Source organism: Agelaius phoeniceus, chromosome 1, assembly GCF_051311805.1.
Source record: "Agelaius phoeniceus isolate bAgePho1 chromosome 1, bAgePho1.hap1, whole genome shotgun sequence".
Lineage (NCBI taxonomy): Eukaryota > Metazoa > Chordata > Aves > Passeriformes > Icteridae > Agelaius > Agelaius phoeniceus.
The window spans coordinates 55723863-55744461 of NC_135265.1; the positions used below are offsets into that span (position 1 = coordinate 55723863).

Consider the following 20599-nt stretch of genomic DNA (forward strand, 5'->3'; position numbering starts at 1 on the left):
GAGAAAAGATACACATCTGTGATTTAAATTACAATCTTTTATTTAATTATTTAGGTAATAAGATGTAATTCAGTTCCTAAAATACAAAGGTAAATACAAAGGTATGGCAGATTATAAAGAAGAACTGAAGCTACTAGTACAAGAAAATCAATTTATGTAACTTAATGACTAGTAAGAAAGTTGTACTGTGGAAGATACAAAATTTACTCTCTAAATTTGAGAGAATAAATATCTCTATGTAGAGAGTGAGAGTTATAGCTCTATGTAAACAATCACACTTCGTAAGTCAATAACATGATTTTATATCTCAGCACCATAAGATTTTATCTTATGGTTAGGCTGTGCATAGGTATTTAATTGCAGTGCACAGGTATTTAATTGCAGGAAATACGAAAAAATGTGGTGTCATTCTATGCAAACTAAATACCAAACAGTAAATCATATTATGAAATATGCTTTCATAGTTTTTGTTGAAAAAAGTCTTGCAAAAGTGTGCAGTGTAATAACAAACATGAAAAAAGATACCTACATTTTGTTCCAAAGTAGTTATATCTTGTTCAGCTTTTGAAAGCTTAAATTTGTATTCACTAATTTGTCTGTTGGCATCTCCTAGACAAAAATTGACATTAATATATTAGTCAAAGCAACTCTTTAACTCCCTTTTAAATAAAATTCATTAAAAGACCATTTTATTGAGAAGCCCATACCCAGGATCATAAAGAGGTAAATGTTCTTTCAGCAATCTACAAGAGTATGGAAAGCAAATAATTTTCTTTTATTTAGAGAACACAACTACCGTCTCTATAAAAAAGGGCATTGAATTTCAGGTACACCAATGAGATACACACCTTTTAAAACACATGTTTAGATCAGCAAACGAATTCCTTGGAGAACAGAATCAACATAATAATCAACATACACTGCAAAATGCCAGACCACAGTAAACATTCAGCAGCATTCAGCTTAGACATTTGTAGTAATATTTGAGTAAGGAGCACAAGGCTTGAACCTGACTGACAAACTCTAAGGAGCTTTGCAAATTACTTTGGTGTTACATTTGAGCCCTCACATTGCCAGTGCTTTCTTCATGTTCATTATACACAAGCATACTAAATGACAGTCTGTCAAACAAGTTTTCAGCTGAATAGCTTGCTTGAAATGAAAACCATCTTATGCTTCTATGAAGCAACACTAAATATTAAGTTAAAGAAATTTTCATGTTTTGCTTCAGGACAGCAGTCTTCTAGATTAAGTTTCTATATCAAAGATTGACCAAAATCATCCCATAGAATATGTATTTTAGAAAATCTTATCTGAAATTCTGTTGTCTATAAATTGTATCCAAGTAGTGTCACCCACTCTAGGCAAGGCTGTCAACTGAAAAATAACTTCCCAGAATGTTGTTCTTCAATACTGAAAGTTTTTACAGATTTCTAAGGTATTCTGCAGTAAGAATTCCATGCAAGGACATATACCAACAAAAACCACTCTGCTCAACAGTATAGTCACTATACCATTAGTGCACAACAAGAGGAGCTGGAAGTCCTCTCTGCAAGAAGAATAACTTTGAACAGTAACCATATACCTACTTTGCATTTCAATTAGCTGCAAGTCAGAGCCATTCTCCAAGTCTATTGTATCTGGATTCATGCTATCACTTTTAGAGTATTTCTGTCGTTCCTCTTCTAACTGCATCTTCAGTTTTCTAACCTGAAAAAGGAAGTGTTTCTTTATGAAAAAAAAGACTCCCAGAAGTTCAGTAGTTGTGTATGTAAATGTTCAATGGTAAAAAGGTAGAGTAGTCCTGAGATGCCACTGGCTGAGAAGGTTCTGTAAACAAGAATAGCAGAGCGATGCAGGGGACTAAGTCCCTGAGGTCTGTGGCTGTAGACCCATCCCCATCACTGGGCAAGTGCCCTCTGCATGTCAATGCACAACCCAAGCCCACCAGTTTGGTCAGTACTGCAGGGATATCTGCACAGTGCAGGAGCACCTTGTAACTGCACCTTGTCCAGTGCAGGAGCACCTTGTAACACAGCTCACTTTTCAGAAGAGGAGATGGCATTAAACTCCATTTATGGATTTCTTCTACTGTGTATCTTTTCCAGTCTAAACACACACAAAGATATTGAACACTATCCTAGTGAGTTTACAGACAATAATCCATGGCTTTTTCAGGGGGTCCTCTCTCCTACTCCCCCTGGAAACAATGGTCCTAGGCAAGTCATTAGTCTTTAATAGTTCGATTTCATGCTACAGCAACTGTCTCTCAGTTTTTCCAGTAGTCAGGGAACATAGACTTCTCAGCTATGTGCCCTGCATATGGACATTATGAAAGATGTAGGAGGTATTTTTTGGACACTCTTATAAAAATATTGTTCTACAGATTAGTAGTATGTGAGTTAACTTGCAAAACCCCCATTCATGATACAAATCAAATATATGATCCGTGATTTTTAAATTATACAGTAATAAATATGTGCTTATATATTTATATACATTTAATACTATAATTTATTGGCAGTCCAAAAAAGTATCTATACTATAATTAAGGTTCATTCACAGCAAACCCAAATGTTGACAACAATGGTTTAAATTTGCAATGTCTTCAACTAAAAGAGCAAAAACTAGTATTCTTAACAATTGCTCAATGGCTATATGTTTGCTTGAGTCCGTCCTTCTCAAAACAGAGCTGTATTTAAACACCATTATTTTAATATTAATTTTCTCTGAGCTACCAAAATGATCAATGAAATGGTATCACTCAGCAATTTTGAAGAAAATGCCACTTGAGTTTATGAGAGTGTAATTGTACTGACTTTAATATTTCTGCATAAGACAATTATGTAGATAAAAGAAAATAAAAGAAACAGCTTTAAGGATATGCACTAATAGTAAAGTCAGGAACAAGTTAGATTTCAGCTAACCAGCTAGTGAAATTAAATTTCTTTACCAACCAAGATCAAAGTCCCATGGATAAGGACAACAGCAAGAGGAACTGCTAATTCCTGATAGTCAGCGAGGTAAAATGAGTACTTCATTTTGCTTTAGTGATTACATATCTGATTAAGCACCTTTGTGCTTAACAGTTGTTTATAACTTATATATAAATAGTCGGCAAAATGATACACAAAGGTCTACTTCTGAAATGAGTAACTTATTTTACCTGGGAGAGTAATTCCTCCTTTTCTCCAGCCAGTTTTCGTAGCCTGATATCTAAAACCAAAGAATCCAATTAAAAATCAGAGAAATCTGTAACTAAGAATATGTTTTTCATAACTTTCTGTTCCATTCCAAATGAAATGCTCATCAAAGCTAATAGCACTGGGACTGCAAAACTTTGATATCTCACTAATAACACAAGAACCTTCAGTTAATAGCAGAAAAAAGGGAAAAATACATCATTCACACTGTTTATTAGTATAACAATTCTAAAAGCAAGACATCAGCATTTATAAAATAGCAAAAGAGTTTAGCAAATATTTCTACTTAGTCAAAAGATCAGTAATGACTACAAGCCATTACTACAATCAAGCAACACTGTGCTAAGACTACAGCCCTTAGAAATTGTAACTTTGACAGAAATTAATCATAATAACATTTGTACTGGGAGGCCACAGCAGAAATATGTATCAAGTCTAATTTCTGTCAATATAAAAATATGTAACTATTATATATTATGTACAAGTATAATTCAATTATATAGATCTTTTTTTTCTACATGTTAACAGAGTTTTACAGAGGATTGACCTTGCATGCAATAACTTGCTCAACCTAAAGATAAAAGCAAGTTAAAGTAACTTAACCCCAAAACCCCCAATTAGTGTGTCTGTTGTCCCTGTCATTTTTTGAATGCTTTTAAAACTTCTTTTTCTAATGAATGTGATGGAAGACTGCACTTGATGTTCTTTCATTGATTACGTATACCTCTAAATAATTATTTTCATGAAACACAATGGAAAACATACTAATCCAAAAAAAAAAGCTTTTAAGCAAGATGTTTTCCAGCAGTATTAAAACAGAAACTGGACCAAGAGAACTAATCTGTTTCAAACATCTAAGCACATATTATTTTTTCTTACTCAGAAGACAGATACATCTGTCTTTTTACTTAGAACAAACAAAAATTAAAATCAATCCTGAAAGTTGTGTAAGCATATATTCCAGAAGCATCACAGGTGCTTGCACCTGCAAATGTAAGTCACGCTCATTGTGAACAAGAGGAAACAAAGCCCGCAAAAACTCTATAAAGTGTGCTACAATACTTTTACCTAGTGGTCCTTCTCCTGCAGATTCCAAGACCTGAGCAGCTTCCTGGGATACAACTGTTATTGTACCAACCACTGATTCATGGTTTAGATCACCATTTGGTGTGCCATCTGGAATTATAACTAATCCATGTTTCTAAAAGTGCAAAACAAAAAATAAACTAGTCATACAACAGAAGTGCTAAAATATAAATCAACAGGTAAGTTTTTAAAGAGCTTTTCAAGTTCAGTGAAACAATTACAGTGATACAGACCATTTGTCCTACCCTAAGGTCAGGTTTTCAGAGTGCACAAGAATAGTAACTATTCTTCCTCCTTTTTACTGACCTTGATTTCATGCCCCATTCCTGGATTTGTTACTGTAAAGTAGCTACTACCAACATACCTGTCCTCTCTTCATTGTTTCCTTCAGGTCAGCCAACTCCTCTCTGAGCTCATCTCGCTCATTCTTAATGCAGTCAAAGTAATCTTTCTGTCTTTCTAGGGCCTGGGCTCAGGCAGATAGCAAGAAAAAGAATGGCACAGAGAAAAAGCATATGACAGACAGCAGAAAGATTTTCTACAAGTAAATGCAAATAGCTCAATACAAATAAAGAAATTAAAAGTGCTTTTTAAATATGTAGTAACATACATCTCTGATAACTGCCTTCTACAACTTGCATATCTAACTTCATGCTGCATTTGTTATTACTATTTTTTTCCAGACAAGTCTTAGATTTTTTGAGAGTTTTTTTTTTTTTAATTCAGTGAATTCTATTTTTTGGTAAATTTTGATAAACTAAATTGAGTACCAAAAGAGTGATTCTTCTTCATACAGGCACTCTGCAGCAAGAAATAAAATTTGCTGAAACTCAAATGGCAAAGATCCTAAAACATTACATCTATTGAATTAATTTCTCTGCCTTTTATAAGGTACAGAAGTAGAAATCATACATCATGGAAGACCTTGAATGTATCCACTCATGAATACTAGTTTATTTACTAGTTGCTTACGGGTTACAACACCATTTGCTAAACCCAAAGCAATCAGTTTTAGAGAAAAAAAAAAAGGCAGCAAAAACTAGTAGCACTATTTTAGAGCAAAAAAGTATGTCAGCTAGAAGTGCAATGCGGGTGTAGACAGGTCTGCCTAACTAAGCTGGAGAGGTTACCTGGCAGTTAGTTGGACACTTCTACTTGATTGGCCAGCATACAATACTGCATGCATTAAAAAAAATCCTCACCATATAGCAAGTGCCAAAGTATACGTACATTTTGGCCAAGAAAATGATCCAACTAAACCCTATGCTATGCATGAATGTGTAGGAATGGACTGATACAATGAAAGAAATTAAGGTGTACACATTTGTACTGTACTTGCCTCATGTAACTTCAGTACGCTGAATTTTAATAATAATCTAGAATCTGTATACTAGAGCAGTGTTTTAAAGCATTACTGAATTTCAAGAGAAAATTTTGACAAGTGCTGTTGCACTTGATTTATTAATATGTAAATGTAACATTTAAAATAAAGGTAATTCAACATGTGGGAAAACAGTAGCTGATATCTTAATTTAAAAATCTGTAAGATGTCCTTTTATTTCCTAGCACACACTAGATTTCTAACTACATTATAAATAGCATGAAGAACCTTAATCATTACATAATTTTGTACTCTACTTGAAAGACACATACATCTTTTTAATTTTTAAAGAACAGTGGAAGAGATGGAAGGGGAAGTAAGCTCACCACCTGAGAGAATAGGCATAGCAGCCCAGAATCACAGACAGAGACTATGTGTACTTGAGAGTGTCCTGTGGTGATGTTGACCTTCCCCAAAAATATCTTCTGTCCTTACCCCCAGATAACACAAGTGTTGGAAATCTGAAAATTCTGTTGGGGGAGGAAGTGAAACTGATAAAACTATTTATTTCTACCTATGTAGATCTAAGTAATCATTATTCAAAACCAGTAAAAATCCTAATGTTTGTACACTCAGGGTTTAATTTAAAATTACATGGATTTTGCACAAAATCTAACTCTGCAATTCTTCTGTTGGGGCAGGAAACAGAAATCAGGACAACAAAGTTCTGCAGACAGATTTTACCATACTTATATGAGCAAAATCTGATAATATGCCAGAATCCAGAGACGTTTGGAATCCTTTTTTCTAAATATTCAAAAAATCTTAGTAACTTTTATACCAAATTCAGAGCTGCCATTACAAAATGAAAAGTTGGAGCCACTAAACAGTGGAATGCCTGTATATGTCAGGAATATAACCCAACGCCGTAACTCAGTGTCCTCAAACTGATCTAATTTAAGATGAAATATAACCACAAATTTCAAGCACTGTAGAAACAGGACAACATAAGAAGGCAGGTGTAAAACAAACTTGCGCTATTTTGTTCTGTTTGCCTCTTTTTCTTTTCCTGAAACAGCTAAAATATCTTATATACGTTGTAAATATAGGTTACAATTTTAGTTATAAACTACATTGTGAAGCTTGGCAGAGACATCTAAAGCTGGAATAGAGTAAAAATTAGCAGTAGGAGAAAGGCTCAAAGACTGTGAGCTAAGAAAAGTATGTAAATATTTATAGGTATGAGAAAGAAAAGAGCAGCATTTTTACATTTTCTTCTCTAAGAGAGTTCAATTCTGAGAATTAAAAAAAATAAACTAACTAGAAAAATAACCAGTTATGGTGTTTACAAGAACACAGACTTGCAAGGCAATTTTAGCTAAAGGAAAATACATCTATCTTTCTTGTCATTCTGGCTGGTAGGTATATTTGAATATCAGATATACTCATACTGATTCTGGCAATGTATTTGAAAGAGCACAAAAATACTGCACAAATTGAGACGATCCAATATACAAATGTGAGAAGTAAGTATGGAAAGAATAGGGTAAATTAAAGATAAAAGCTTTCAGAAGAATGTTCAGAGAACTTTAGAATTATGAAATTTTTTGTGATGGAAGAGAAAGACCGAAACATGAAAAAAAGTAAGACAGCCTAGTTTTTGAACTGGCCACCAACAATTAAAAGGCAACTTTTCAAGGTGACTTGAACTCCAGCAAATAAAACAATTTTCAAAGAAATCTGCATGTATTGAAATATGGTATAAAATTCAGGTAGAGAGAAATTACTCCTGAGCTGTCAAGAGGCAGACAATTCCTTTTTAAAGACTTTCTAATTCCCTATTGCCACCAGGCAATCTACTTGTGTCCCAGAACAGCCTCAAGTTCAGAGACATGTAGTCATCACCAATGGTCAGGCGGACTCAGTTCTATGACTTCTGCCTGCCCAGACGCAAAGCTGACAAACCCTGCCTGACCTACATTAGCTGCATAGTATCAGCACAGTTCTTTCTGTACCACCCTCCTTCCTACACAGGAACCTTATGGATGCTTCTCAAAAGGTCACTTAGAACCATCGTTTCAATTATGACTCTCAATACCCAAAGTATTTAATGTGTCATATCAGAAAACCAGCTTGGTTCAGTGTTGCATCCAAGCTAACCAATTATACAAGGATCAGAAGTGCAATACAGGAATGCGCAAGTTGGTTTTAGAAGTCAATTCAAGATCACATCTTTTACCACTAGGCATGCCATCAAAAATTTTGCAAAAAAATTGTAAATTTTCTATGTGTAACAGTTCATGTTACAGATTTAATTAGTACTACTGATCATTATTGAAGTAAAGTGTGGCTCATTTTCTGAAGAAGAGAAAGACTGCAAAACATTTTATTCATTTAAGTTCGGAGTGGCCTTAATTTCTTTGGAGTACACAGAATTCCTTGAGGTGTAGAGGGCATCCATCTACTTCTAAATTTAAAAAATTAGCTTTCCTCCCATATTTAATTCATACCCCTATTTTTTTATCTTTCCAATTAATTGTCTCCTGGAGATCAAACACTTCCTTGGTTATGGAGTCTATATTCTCCTGCATACGTTGATTCGCCTGTGGTAAATAGGATGAGGGAAGAATAAAAGAGGAAAGAGAAGTAAGGAAATGGAAAAACAAACATTAAAATAGATAAAGGAAACTAAGTAATAAAAGTCAACCAAAGAGTTTATGAGCATGAAGTTACAGAAACAGTGTGCAGTTTAATGTAATATATTTCTCATTAATTCATGCAAGAGAATGGTATTTAATTCTATTCAATCACTGCTGTTGGGAAAACTTACTGCAGCTAGAGTTACTTTTCTTTAGTGACTGTTCCCACTGCAGTCTGTGGATAGAAACAATTACCCTGCTGTACTTTCCAGATACCTTCAAGTCCCTTTTGGAATGGAATATTATGGTTAACAATTGGTTTTATTAATTTTTTACAAAATAAAATGATCTTCTTGAAAGTATAAAGAAAGGAGTTTGAATCAAACATCTGGGAAGCAAAGGACAATTGCTGACTGCTTTCTGATACTATATGAATACGTATCAAGCACAGTCCTACTTTTTTAGCTGACTATCACTGCATTTCGTTGCTTCCCCTGCAAACATAATTAAATGCTTAACTATGAAGATGACATAAGAATTTTAAGGGCTAGAGGCAATTTTTTTCCTTCTTAAGGAGTTAATTTGATTTTACATCTGGGAACAGAAGACAATGTCTTTTGTTAGTGTTAATAGATGAGGAAAAGACACAATAGGTGGTAAATACGAGTCAAACCTTCAAAGGGACTGAATGTATTTGTGGCTATTTGACACATGCTACATTCTACCAAAGTAAACACTGCAGAAAAATCTACTGTATATTCTTGGTTCATATACTTAAACCCAAGCAAAACCCCAAACAAGAACATGCAAAGCTGTTCTTTAATTCTCAGTGAAGTCAAAGATAACAGAGCAAGCAACAGCGCCACAACAGAACTTTTTAGGGCTTTTGGTTGTCAGCATTTATGCTAACTCAAAATGCTGATACTTAGGATAATCTTAATCCTTTTCTTCTGCTATTAAGTCATTTCAACTCCAGTTCATGAAGCATAATACTTCTAAAACAGAGCTGGGACTTTTCAGAAAACATTTTGAGTTACAGTACCTACCACCTAGAGAGCACAAGAATATAGTAAAAATAAAGGATCAATGAACTGTTACACAGCTTTTGAAAATGACAGTAGGACACTTTGGCCTATACACTTAAAGATAATAAATTTTTACTGCAGTGAAGAGATGGTGGGAAAATTATTTAATACTTGAACTACAAGTTCCAACTAAAATAATTCGGAAATGGACACCCAATATACACTGACAATATACATTCATATACATATATATATATATATATATATATATATCTTTGTGGACCATTTTAAAATGAAGACCAATAATAACTCTGGGATTTCATGGTGGGTGGATTTGTTTCCAGAAACAAAAGGGAAAAGGGGAAAAAGAACCAGGTGAGAGGGGAAAAGAACACACTGCACACCCAGCAACATGGTTGTGGCCCAATAACATGCTGACCAGTATTGCTGTGTATTATGCTTGATGGGTAAGCAAACAAATATTCAGTATGGCAAACTTCAATTGTTGATACTCATAAAAATCTGAAATAACTGAAATGGAAACTTTTGGGAGAGGCAAAGAATAACATTTGGTATTATCCATGCATCAGAACTTTTAGCTATGGAAAATTATTTTGGCCACACAAATATTAATTCTGCCCTCACAACAAAGAAAAGATACTAGGAACATTCATGAGAGAACCACAATTTCTCACAAGAATTAAAGGCTTTGCAAGATGTAATACATTTGAAAACCTTGCAGAGATATTTTCAGCTTCATAAATTTAGGAGGATCAGTAGCTTAAATTTTACACACTGAAACAAGATAAATTATTTCTTAAAAATGCAAGATAGTATTTAATCCTGTTTTGTGCATGATTCCCATTCAAATCTTACACCACATTTATTTGCAAAGGTTCTATCCTACACTCATATGAGCATACCTCTATCAATTCATCTCTCTGTCGAAGGCCCTCTTTAAGTTCATCCAGCTTATGCTGCAGAACACTGCAGGTGTGTTTCTGTCTTTCCAATTCCTGTATTAAAGAAATCAATTATTTGTATTTATTTTGAGTTATGTAAGAAATTGCTGCAAGGATTTGAGAAATTATACCTACCAAGTAGTTAAAAGACCACTGAAGTGGTATAAATTAGTTGTCCAGACACATACTACACAGAAGATTTTATTTAATAAACTGTAGAGAGAAAATGCCGTAAAGACTTAAGCCCAATACTAGCAAGTAAAGCTACTCTGAGTATTTTCAACTGTTCTTACTAAGTAGTCCAGATTTCTGTACTTTATAATTAGGAAAAAAATACCTTTGACTTCTCTTCATTCTCCCTATAGAACTCTGCTATCTGTTCTTCTTTCTCCTCAATAACATCCTTTAAAGTATCCACTTGGTAAATCAAATTGTTTTTCTCGTTGTCTAGTTGAGCATTGGAAACCATAGCTTTCTTATACTTCTCTTCAACTTCAGCTAGCGAATCCTACAGATAGCAGAAAAGTTGACATTAGTCCAACTTTTTGATGCATTGTTATAATGTTAAAATACCACCATAATGTTAAAGTATGAGATGTTAGACATTAAAATTATGCAACCATTTTTGTTTATGAAATATATTCTTTAGAGATACCAAGTAACAGTTTAGTTCCATTATTCAACTTCGGTCATACACAGCAATGAAAATTTATCATTACAAAAGCATGAAAAAAACAAGATAATATTCCACTCGCATTTTCTACTCTGCCACATTCACAGCAACTCACAGGGATACAGTAGTAATATCACAGCTTCACATTCTAGTGAATACCATGTATCTAGTAGAAATATCATTACTCAAGGCATGCATGAGAAAACAGTTCAGAATGAGGCAACAAAACTAACAGAGAGAACGTGGACAATTAAATCAGTAAAAGAGACCACAAAAGTAATTCCAAGAGTAGCTTTAACTTAATGCTTGTTATTTAAGTAGTGCCCTATGACCTTAGATTCAAAACTTTAAGACAGCCACATTATTCCAGTAAAAAGGACTCACTATTTAAACCGGTATTTTATCTTTGGTTTACTAAATACTTTTTTTTAAAAAGCATGTAACTTGGTTTTTTACCTAAAAGTGTACCTTGCTATATAGCCTCTTAGACAAATCTCCCCCATTAACCATTTTATTCTGTTTTTAGTTATAGTTGGGGTTTTTTGTCAGACTTGTAACAAATGTCAACCATTTAAATAGTTAGAAAACTATCACTCCAGGCACTTTTAAGCATGCCTTTATTTCAATATGCATTATATAGGGGTTGGGACTACATGGTCTTTAGGGCCATTCCAACCTCTTAACATTCTATGATTTAAAAATAATAAAAAATTATTTTCAGAGTCCTAATTTTAGAATTGAAAAAGAACTATTAAGCCAATCCCTGGATCAAGTAGATCTAAGTCCTACAAATCTCCTTGTACTACTTCATGTAATCTGTTCCTTGAAGACATAAGTAGCATTATCTCCATTTTTAAATATTTGTATTTTGATGGTAGAAGCACTAGCACAGTAAGGGCATGAAGCTTGGGTTTCCAGAAAATAGAACACTACAACTAATATATTAGGAGAGAAGGTGGCAACAATCTAAGTTTTCTAAGAAAATACTGAAGATTGCTATCTGTTCAACAGTAAAATTATGCCATCATTTTTGTTTTGGAATTATAGTCATGTCTTCTCTATGGAAATACCATGTCACAGTTCAATATTCTGCTATGACAAAGTAAAAAAATTCCCTATCCCCAAACACTATTCTACATTGTAAATCTCCAGTTTGGGAAGGGTGTCCTTAGAGAATGTATTTTATCTTTTATAATTTTATCATAATCACACATATATTTCACTGAACTCTGGAAATCTCTGCTGGAGAAATACAACTTTTTGAAACCCCAGAAAAAGAATTACAGAAGAATTACAGAAGATCGGAAAATAATTACAGAAGATCAGAAGAAAATAATTACAGAAGATCAGAAGAAACAAAACAGTATAAATTGTGAAAATATAAGACAAGTACCATTATAATCTGGGAAGTAGTAGTAAACAGCAAAGATGACTCAGGATAAGAAAAAATAAAAAAATATAAACATAACTGTGTGCAAGTAATTCTGAAGATTAAAACCAGAGAAAGCATTTCTTTTTGTGATGCCGTAAATACAACAAATCTTGTAAAGATTGGCAAAACAAACTGCTAGAGCTAGCAGACCTAAAGACTCTCAAAGAATAATCCATCTTAGAATTAAAAAAAAAGAAATATTAGGATTATAATGAAAGCTATAGTAATTTCACAGGGAGGTATGAAATGTAACCAAAAAGAATGCAACTACAGAAAAAGTCCAATTTGATTATTTTTGTGAATGTGGTGACTGGAGCCATGTAGTAATTTAGTTCAGCAGAGATCTCTGAATGCCAGCTGGTCTAATCTCCTAACTAAAGAGGGTCAAGACTAAGACAAGACTAAAAGACAAGACTGGCCTGGCATTTAAACCATTGTATTAGAATGTCATTAATTAAAAAAATAATGGCAGGGGAGGATGAATCTGCAGTTACAAAAGAGGAATATGTATACTAAGGATTTGTATACTAAAGAGTGAAAACTGCTTCTAAGAGAGAAGCTAAGTTATGTCTAAGTCTCTATTGGGTTGAAAAAACTGAAACATTGCAAAGACTTCTTTGCAACTGTCTTCTTTTCACGTATTACACACGTTCCCCATGGTTCAAGAATTCCATGTAGCCTTCAGGGAGCCTTCCAGTTTGATTTTAAATAATTTCTAAAAACTTGAAGGAGGCTGTAGGATTTTTAAGAACAAAGCAGATGGAATGAAAACACATAAGGCTCTGCACATAACCTAAAGCTATGAAGAAACACCACACAAAACTTTATCAGTAAAGTGCTATAAAAATTAGCTTGCTCAGCTAGAACAAGATGATTCAAGCCAAGAGACATCAAGAGAGTGCACTTTTCTTTTAACAGCATAAAAGAAAAATTTTGAGGAAAGACACAGAATTCCTTTGCAGCTGATGCAAATAAATACATAAAAAAGCAACAAAACAATCAAACTGAGACGGCAAAAGATTTGAAGACCTAACTAAACCAGAAGTAGCAACATTAGAGTTTATCCTGCTGTTTATACTGACACCCAGTATATTGTAGCCAGGTAAAACCCACACTTCTACCAGCATAAGGGCAACCAGAGAGCTTAGAAGGTAGTGTGTTTACAAATCCCCGTTAGTCCAACACTGGAAAAAACCAACCAACCAACCAACCAACCAAAAACCCCAACATTTAAATGCAGTGTAAAGCATGTATTCTGGTAACTCTTCTATAACATACACAAGACAAAAATGATTAAGTACAAGTTGAGAAAAAGGCAGTACCTTCCTAATTACAAAAAAAAAAAGGTTCCCAAAAGAATCTCTATGGAATGTGAACTAACCTAGGAACATATTATTCAGTATTAGCAACAACATAAAATGCAGTTGAATTCTGAAAGCCAAGCATAGATTAAGATCTTACTATTGCACACTGCACTCTTTGGTAACTGTAATGGATTACAATAAATAATAATTCATTAACCACGAGTCAGAACAGTAATCATGAGATGCTGACAAACACAAAGAATGAGAGATCCATTCTGAAAATATGAAGCTGTCTCACATTACACTTGATCTATGCCTCATATGCTATGTCTAATAATCCTGTAATCTACTACTCTTTGAAGTCCTTTTAATATTCATATAACTAAACCAAAACATACTTCATCTGAACATATTGCTATCAGGTTTAAAGTTTCCTTCAAAGGTAAAGTTATACTTCAAAGAGGAAATAACTTTTCCTACACTAAACAGCTCATATTACATGTTTTCCCCTTACTATATAATCTAATATATTGTTAAATTGAAGACATTCAAGTAAGCTGATAAATACATCACTGTTATATGCTCTAATACAAGAGGCATTCATTTAATTCAGTCTCTATATGGATATAAAACATATGAAAAGTTCTCTTTACTTTTAGATAAAACAATTCATAATTAGATAATAAAAAAGAGAACAGAACAAATATCCTGGAAAAGATTTGCAAGCCCCATAATTTTTTGAATTCTGTATCCCTTCAATACAAAACAGTGAAAAGCAGGATTATTTTAAATTTACTGCACTGTTAATTGTGTGAAAATGTATAAAAGAAAGGCATACATACTAGTTTAAACAAGTCAAAATACAGACAAATCTCATGTGGAAGACTACACCTAGTACAGGTAGTTAGCTCAGTGTGCTGCTGCAGCAGAAACTGCAGATTGCACCCTTGGTAGGGGGAAATGTCTGGGGCTTCCAGCAAGAGCAGCGATCAGGCACTGACCCTTTGCACAGCAAGGTGCATGGGAACCTGCAGCACCAGCCAGGTAACCAGCCACTCTGAGATACAACGGGAGCCAATGGCTCAGCAGGAAAACCCCACACCCCTATCTGCATGGACTGTGGATACAAAATGGATTGCTTGGCTCAGGGTCCGTTCTTGGCAGCACCCAGCTTGATCTCAAACTAGTTCTCAAGTTCTTTGTCATAATTATCTCCCATTTCTTTGTTCCCTACTTAACACCTAGTAATTATTCTGTATATCTGTTTATTTGTTAACAAACCTCTAAAAATATAAACTGAACACCTCATTATCTTATCAGAAAACACCTATTTATATCAAAACATCAAAAAGTATTAACTCTTCTAACTGTAATCAAATAATAAACATGCAATCTCATATACATTTTAAGCTGATGTTCTTCATGCATTAAAACTTAGATACATGCTTTAAAGAAATTTTAAAATTTGTTAGTGAAGCCACTATACGTTAGTGAAATTCGTGATAACTCCATTATGCAAAACACCCATTCCAAATGCATGCTTGGGAGAAGCCCTGATACCTTTAATTCTTTAAGTCCCTGCATGTATCTCCCTTCTACATCATGTATCTGGTCCTTAAGATCATAGATATCCTGCAGGACATAGGAATGAACCATTGCATAAGAAGTATGGGGAAATAATTTAATATTGAAAAAGCATTAAAAGGTTTACATGCACTTCTGTCAAATGACAAAGCCTGCAAAAATTCCCAGAAACTAAAATTAATTCACAACAACTTGATGGAAATTAAGGTTTTGTTTATAACCCTAGCTGCAAGACAACTCAAACAGGACAGAATTGTTTGAAATTCAATGTAAACAAAGTCTTATCTTAATAAGCTAAACTCTTAAACCATAATTACAAACACAAACCAAGATAAAATACCAAGAAAGTAAAAAAATACTTCATGATTGAAAATTACATCCTCATAACATTTTCCTATTATAACAGAAGTTCTGTATTAAAAAACAATCTTCCTATTTAAACTAGCTCCAAATTCTTTAAAAATGCAATTCACCCGTAATTCACTGAGGGAGGCATCAGGATCCACCAAACTACTCGCATCTCCACTTCCTCTCCTAGATGAGCTGCCACTCTGAGGAGCTGCACTTACTGAATTGCGAGATGAGGGCTTAAGAAAGGGAAAAACATTGTGTCAGGAATCATACGGATATTTCTGGTATACTTGATAATACTCTATAAATTTCTTCAAAGTCACAGAACAGTTTTCCCTCTGGTTCTTCTTAATACTAGCTTACAGACAGTATGTTCCATTGGGTATTTTCCAGCACCTGTGTTTCTTCTTGGTAAAATCTTGGTTTCTTGTTGATGACTTAGTGTACCAGAACATTAGAATTTTGAGTCATCTATCCAGAAGATATTCATAAGACGGCTAATAGTGCTGAAATACTGTAGACATTTACAGTATTTCCAAACTATTATAATTCCTGCCATCCAGGATTCAGAAGAAAGCCTACAATGAGAAGCTATCATACAGATTTTTATAGTTTTAGCCTCCTAAATTTTAGCCTTACCTGGTAAGTATTTCTGACATGAAAAATAAATTTTATAGAAAATTATTACTGGCCAAAAGAAAACTAAAGAATAATTCTTTTCCCTCAAGAAATAAAAAGGCATAAACCATTAATTCTGGGGAATAAAAAAGTTTATCTAAAATTATTTTTGCAAGCTAACCCTGACAAAAAATACAAAGAATACACAGAATGTACACTTTTTGAATTAATTCAACACTTGCGATTTGGGAATGAACACTGACTTTAAATAATTTTAAAAGTTTTGAAAATTAAAAACTCTTACCCTTGAAAATATTTCTGAATGTGATTTTTCACTTTTTTCTTCCAGCTGAAAGAGAATAGGGAACATGATTACCTTTCATAATAAGGAACTACCATATTGGCATCTTTTGTTCAAAGAGACTGAAAAATATTTTTAAATGAAACCATTTCAAAAATTCAGATGTTAGCATAGCTCAAGACAGGAAAAATAATATTTAGCTTAAAAAACAGTTTTTACCTTAGTTGCAACATAAATGTAAAGAAAAAAAGCTTGTAAAGAAAAAAGCCAGAAACCTTTCTTTAAAGTTTTTAAAATGTCATTACCAGTACTAAGCAACAAAACACACTTACTCTTTTAAATTTTAAGTATATTTAAATATATATTTCAAGTAACATTTAAAATTCAAGAGTAATCACTACAAAACTAGATGGCATAACAAATGCAAAGCTTCATGCAGGTACACTTAAGGCACTCAGTGACAGCAGGGTGAATGCCCTAGTTAACAGAAAACATCTGTAAATTCAATCTCTTTAGTGTCACCTGTGATTAAATCACAATAAAACTGGTTCAGGTAAAAGCCTATAACTGAAGTGTACTAAGTAAAAGCATTCTACAAAATAAATTCAATTCATATTTTATCTACTGAAGACTAAGGAGAAGAACTACCACACTCCCTTCTTACTTAGGAAACTGCTATTGCAAAATTGTATTGTAGATGTCCACATTTTCTACATTTCTATGAATGAAAATAAGTGGGATTAGACATGTATTTAGTATGGTGTCTCACATGTCCTGCTTCTCAAAGAACACCTATTTTTCTCTATGCCAGAGAAAACAGTTTTGGAAGTCTATTGCAACCACAGAAGAAACAAACATTACTTTGTAAGACTTTTCTTTTTCCTCCTATTGTGGTTTCTTTAAAAGCAACATTGCTTCTTCATGACAAATTCACTACCTCCAATGATGTACTGAAATTATAGATTGCAAATATTTGTTACCAGTATTGATCTGAAGGATACATTTAGACTAACCTAAATAAAAATATAAATTTCAAATCTAGTAATAAATAATGATGATAAAACAAGCAACTGAGAAGGCAGCATAACTACCAGTCTCAGCCTCCACATTTCTTTTAGCACAGCATTTATTTCAGAAAGTCAGCTTTATTATGGGAAAAAAGTGCTAAAGTTTAAGCTGGAGAAATAATGAGTCTCTCATGATTTGAGAATGTACAGATGATAAATAACATGAATTATTACAACTTATACAGCACTGTAACAGTATTAAAATATCTAAATGCAAAGTCACAGAAAGTGGTTATGAGAATAGTCTAGCTCTCAGTCTCCCATTGAAAGCAAAACCACAGCCAACAGCTGTGGTTTGAACACAGAGGTTCTGCAGCCTTGCTGTAACCTGACAGACTGCAACAATAACGTCCTTGTGGAGCTTCTTGGAATGTTTGGTCTGAACTCCTGAACCGCAGTGTGAGATTGCTGGCCCTTCTTGCACTGCTTGGCAAGGGTACAAAGAATTTGGCTCTCACCTAAGCAAGCAATTACACACTGCTGATCACCACATACCGTTCCTTTTGCTCAGCTAAATAAGCACAGTGCTCTCAGCCTCTCTGCCTACCTACTTTATCTGCTAACCCTAAATGCTATTTCAAAAGATATACCTAAGAACAGAAATTTGCCTTTTACTCCATGCTATTAAACACAAAAGTTTTGCCTGCAAGTAACAAGAATTTTTAGAAGTTACAGCATCAAGAAAGAGAAGGTGGCTAGGTTTGGTATAAACAATGTTCAGCCTAAAGGGAGCTGCACAGGAAAACCATCATAATAATTTTCCCTTAACATGATCTGTTGATTGACATGGGATTCTGTACAAGTGCATAGCCAGCAAGGAGTGCTTCAGTAATGGATTCTGAAAAAATCTCATATGGGATGAAGGAACACTAAAATGGACTAGTGCGGATACAGTTCTAAGTATTTTTGTCACAAAAAGAAATAATAGTATTCCAAAAGTACACAAAAATCTCCCTAGCACACTAAATTTCCATAAGAAAAAAAAATGTAAAATATTTAAAAGATTAGTCTTTAAAAGTCTTTAAAAGATTGTTAAGCTTACCACACACACACACACAAAATTGTGAAGTGTTACACTTGTCACATGCTTCTAGCAACAGGCAAAAACTCCTTTAAAATAAGGAGCATGCTTTTTAAAATTTCACTCAGTACATTTTTATATGAAAACAAGCCCCAACTCCGCAATAAACCAAGTTGCAATTAAGTAATTTAGAATGCTTTAACAGTATTTACTCTTTCAGAGTATGAAAAGAAAATCCATGGTTTTGCTGTATTCACCACAGTGTAAATAAAAGCATTACACTCACACTATTCAAAACTTGGCCATAATCTGCATCGGAAACAATGCTTCCCCTGTGGTTGGAACGACTGAAATAATCAGCAGTAGTTTCACTTTGATGAGAAAAATCAGAGAACTTCAAAAGATAAGGAGAAGGTGAAAGAGAACTGAAGATGACACCACTGAATGAACAAAAGTTTATTAAAAAACAAAAAAATCCTACCTTAAATCTCCATTATTGCACTAAAAACAATGAACATTTATTATTGATTAATCTTCCTCAATTAGAGTAATATTAAAAAACCATAAAACTAGACCAAAGGGTTTAGTATTAATTTAAGGTCAAACCCAAACTACAAAAATTAAAAAAAGTTTTCAGATCATAAAAGACAGTTTATATAAACTGATAAATAAAAAATATAAAAATATTTTTCCCTACAAATGTTGTCTTTTTTCAAATCAACACAAATCCAACAGTGCTAGCTATAATCTGGGCTTCTTCTCATTGCTGAGTTTAAGACATCTTAGACTAGAAGGCAAAGTTACTCCCCAAAGATATATGTCAGACTAGCACCTAAAAAGTTGGGGAAAAATACTAGTGCTACACGTTTCTTGTTAAAAAAGGCAAAATATATCTAAGCACAATTACATCTGCCATGGGAATTCAAGTGAAATACTCAACTGAGAAACATTATGCATGTAAAACACAGTATTAAATGGGAAGAGTAGGTTTATCATAACCTTATTGATAGCATTCTACTTCAAAAGGCAGAAAGTTAAAACTAGAATACAATCTTCACAGGGAAAGTGATTATAGGAAGAAAATGCTTCTATGAATAGTTTGAAAAGATATTGTCCGTATCCAATTCTCACCATTAAAAAAAGTTCTTTATACTTGATGTATGTGATTAAAAGCTAGTAAGATGTCTAAAAGTTACATGTACAACTGGTGTACAAAAACCAGTTTACTGATGAACAACTGGCTCAGATGATGCTATTTTAGGACTACAGAATTTGTATTTGCTGTCACTGCTATGTTATGTTCTATTTCTCTGACAACAAATTTTCCAGCTATTTTTCAGCTACATCTATATTTAAACTAGTATCTTAATTTTCATTAAATGTAGCTAGCTAGGTAAATTTTGATAGCTGGAAATTTGGCTAAACTTTCCTATTAAACTTACGTTTCACAAAGTATAGAGATACTGGAGAGAATTCTTCTTATTTATTATGATTACAGCAAAAGAACAACTCGGGCTACAATCTATGACAGTATTGGTCAGTCATTCAAAGTCCACTTTGCTGTTGAGAGGTCCATATACCTAACAAACCTTGCTGTCCCTCCTTCTATACTTTTTGTAGTCCTAGTATCTTTCCCAATGGGGTCATCAAAACAGATAGATTTTAAGATGGAGAAGCATCATACAGTTTCTCACAAGTGTTTTCTACCTTTTACATCTCTCCTACTTACTCTTATGATTTTCAGAGAGAACTAAGCTGACTTCAAACGCATTATCCAGAGTAAAACCAAAATACAAAACACAGAAACAGTAGGAAATTAATGTTAAATTATTCATAAGATTTTTACTCATCTGCTTTTCAGGATTGTTTCATTAAACAAATGCTTTGAACTTTATTAAGCATTCACTAGTGTGAGTGAATGTACCTTGGCATGACTGATATAACATATACACAGTGAGATCTTATATATATATATATATATATATATATATATATATATATATTCCTATATA

The 20599-nt window shown here is 33.6% G+C and overlaps 1 protein-coding gene across 8 annotated transcripts in view; it reads right to left on the reverse strand.

Annotated features, from left to right (window-relative positions):
- The window catches only part of LRRFIP2 (LRR binding FLII interacting protein 2), a 53883-nt gene that overhangs the window by 2152 nt on the left and 31132 nt on the right, over positions 1-20599 (reverse strand). For 2 of the 8 annotated variants that reach the window (XM_077179319.1, XM_077179314.1), the window contains 11 exons: positions 16503-16547; positions 15703-15816; positions 15206-15277; positions 10574-10744; positions 10198-10290; positions 8121-8213; positions 4654-4755; positions 4272-4404; positions 3167-3216; positions 1590-1710; positions 530-609 (listed from right to left, as the gene is read on the reverse strand). In XM_077179319.1, coding sequence (XP_077035434.1) covers positions 530-609; positions 1590-1710; positions 3167-3216; positions 4272-4404; positions 4654-4755; positions 8121-8213; positions 10198-10290; positions 10574-10744; positions 15206-15277; positions 15703-15816; positions 16503-16547 — 1074 coding nt within the window. Of the gene's footprint in view, positions 1-529; positions 610-1589; positions 1711-3166; positions 3217-4271; positions 4405-4653; positions 4756-8120; positions 8214-10197; positions 10291-10573; positions 10745-15205; positions 15278-15702; positions 15817-16502; positions 16548-18873; positions 18982-20599 lie in introns of all 8 variants that reach the window. The other 6 variants (XM_077179308.1, XM_077179321.1, XM_077179327.1 and 3 more) reach the window with 6 other exon arrangements.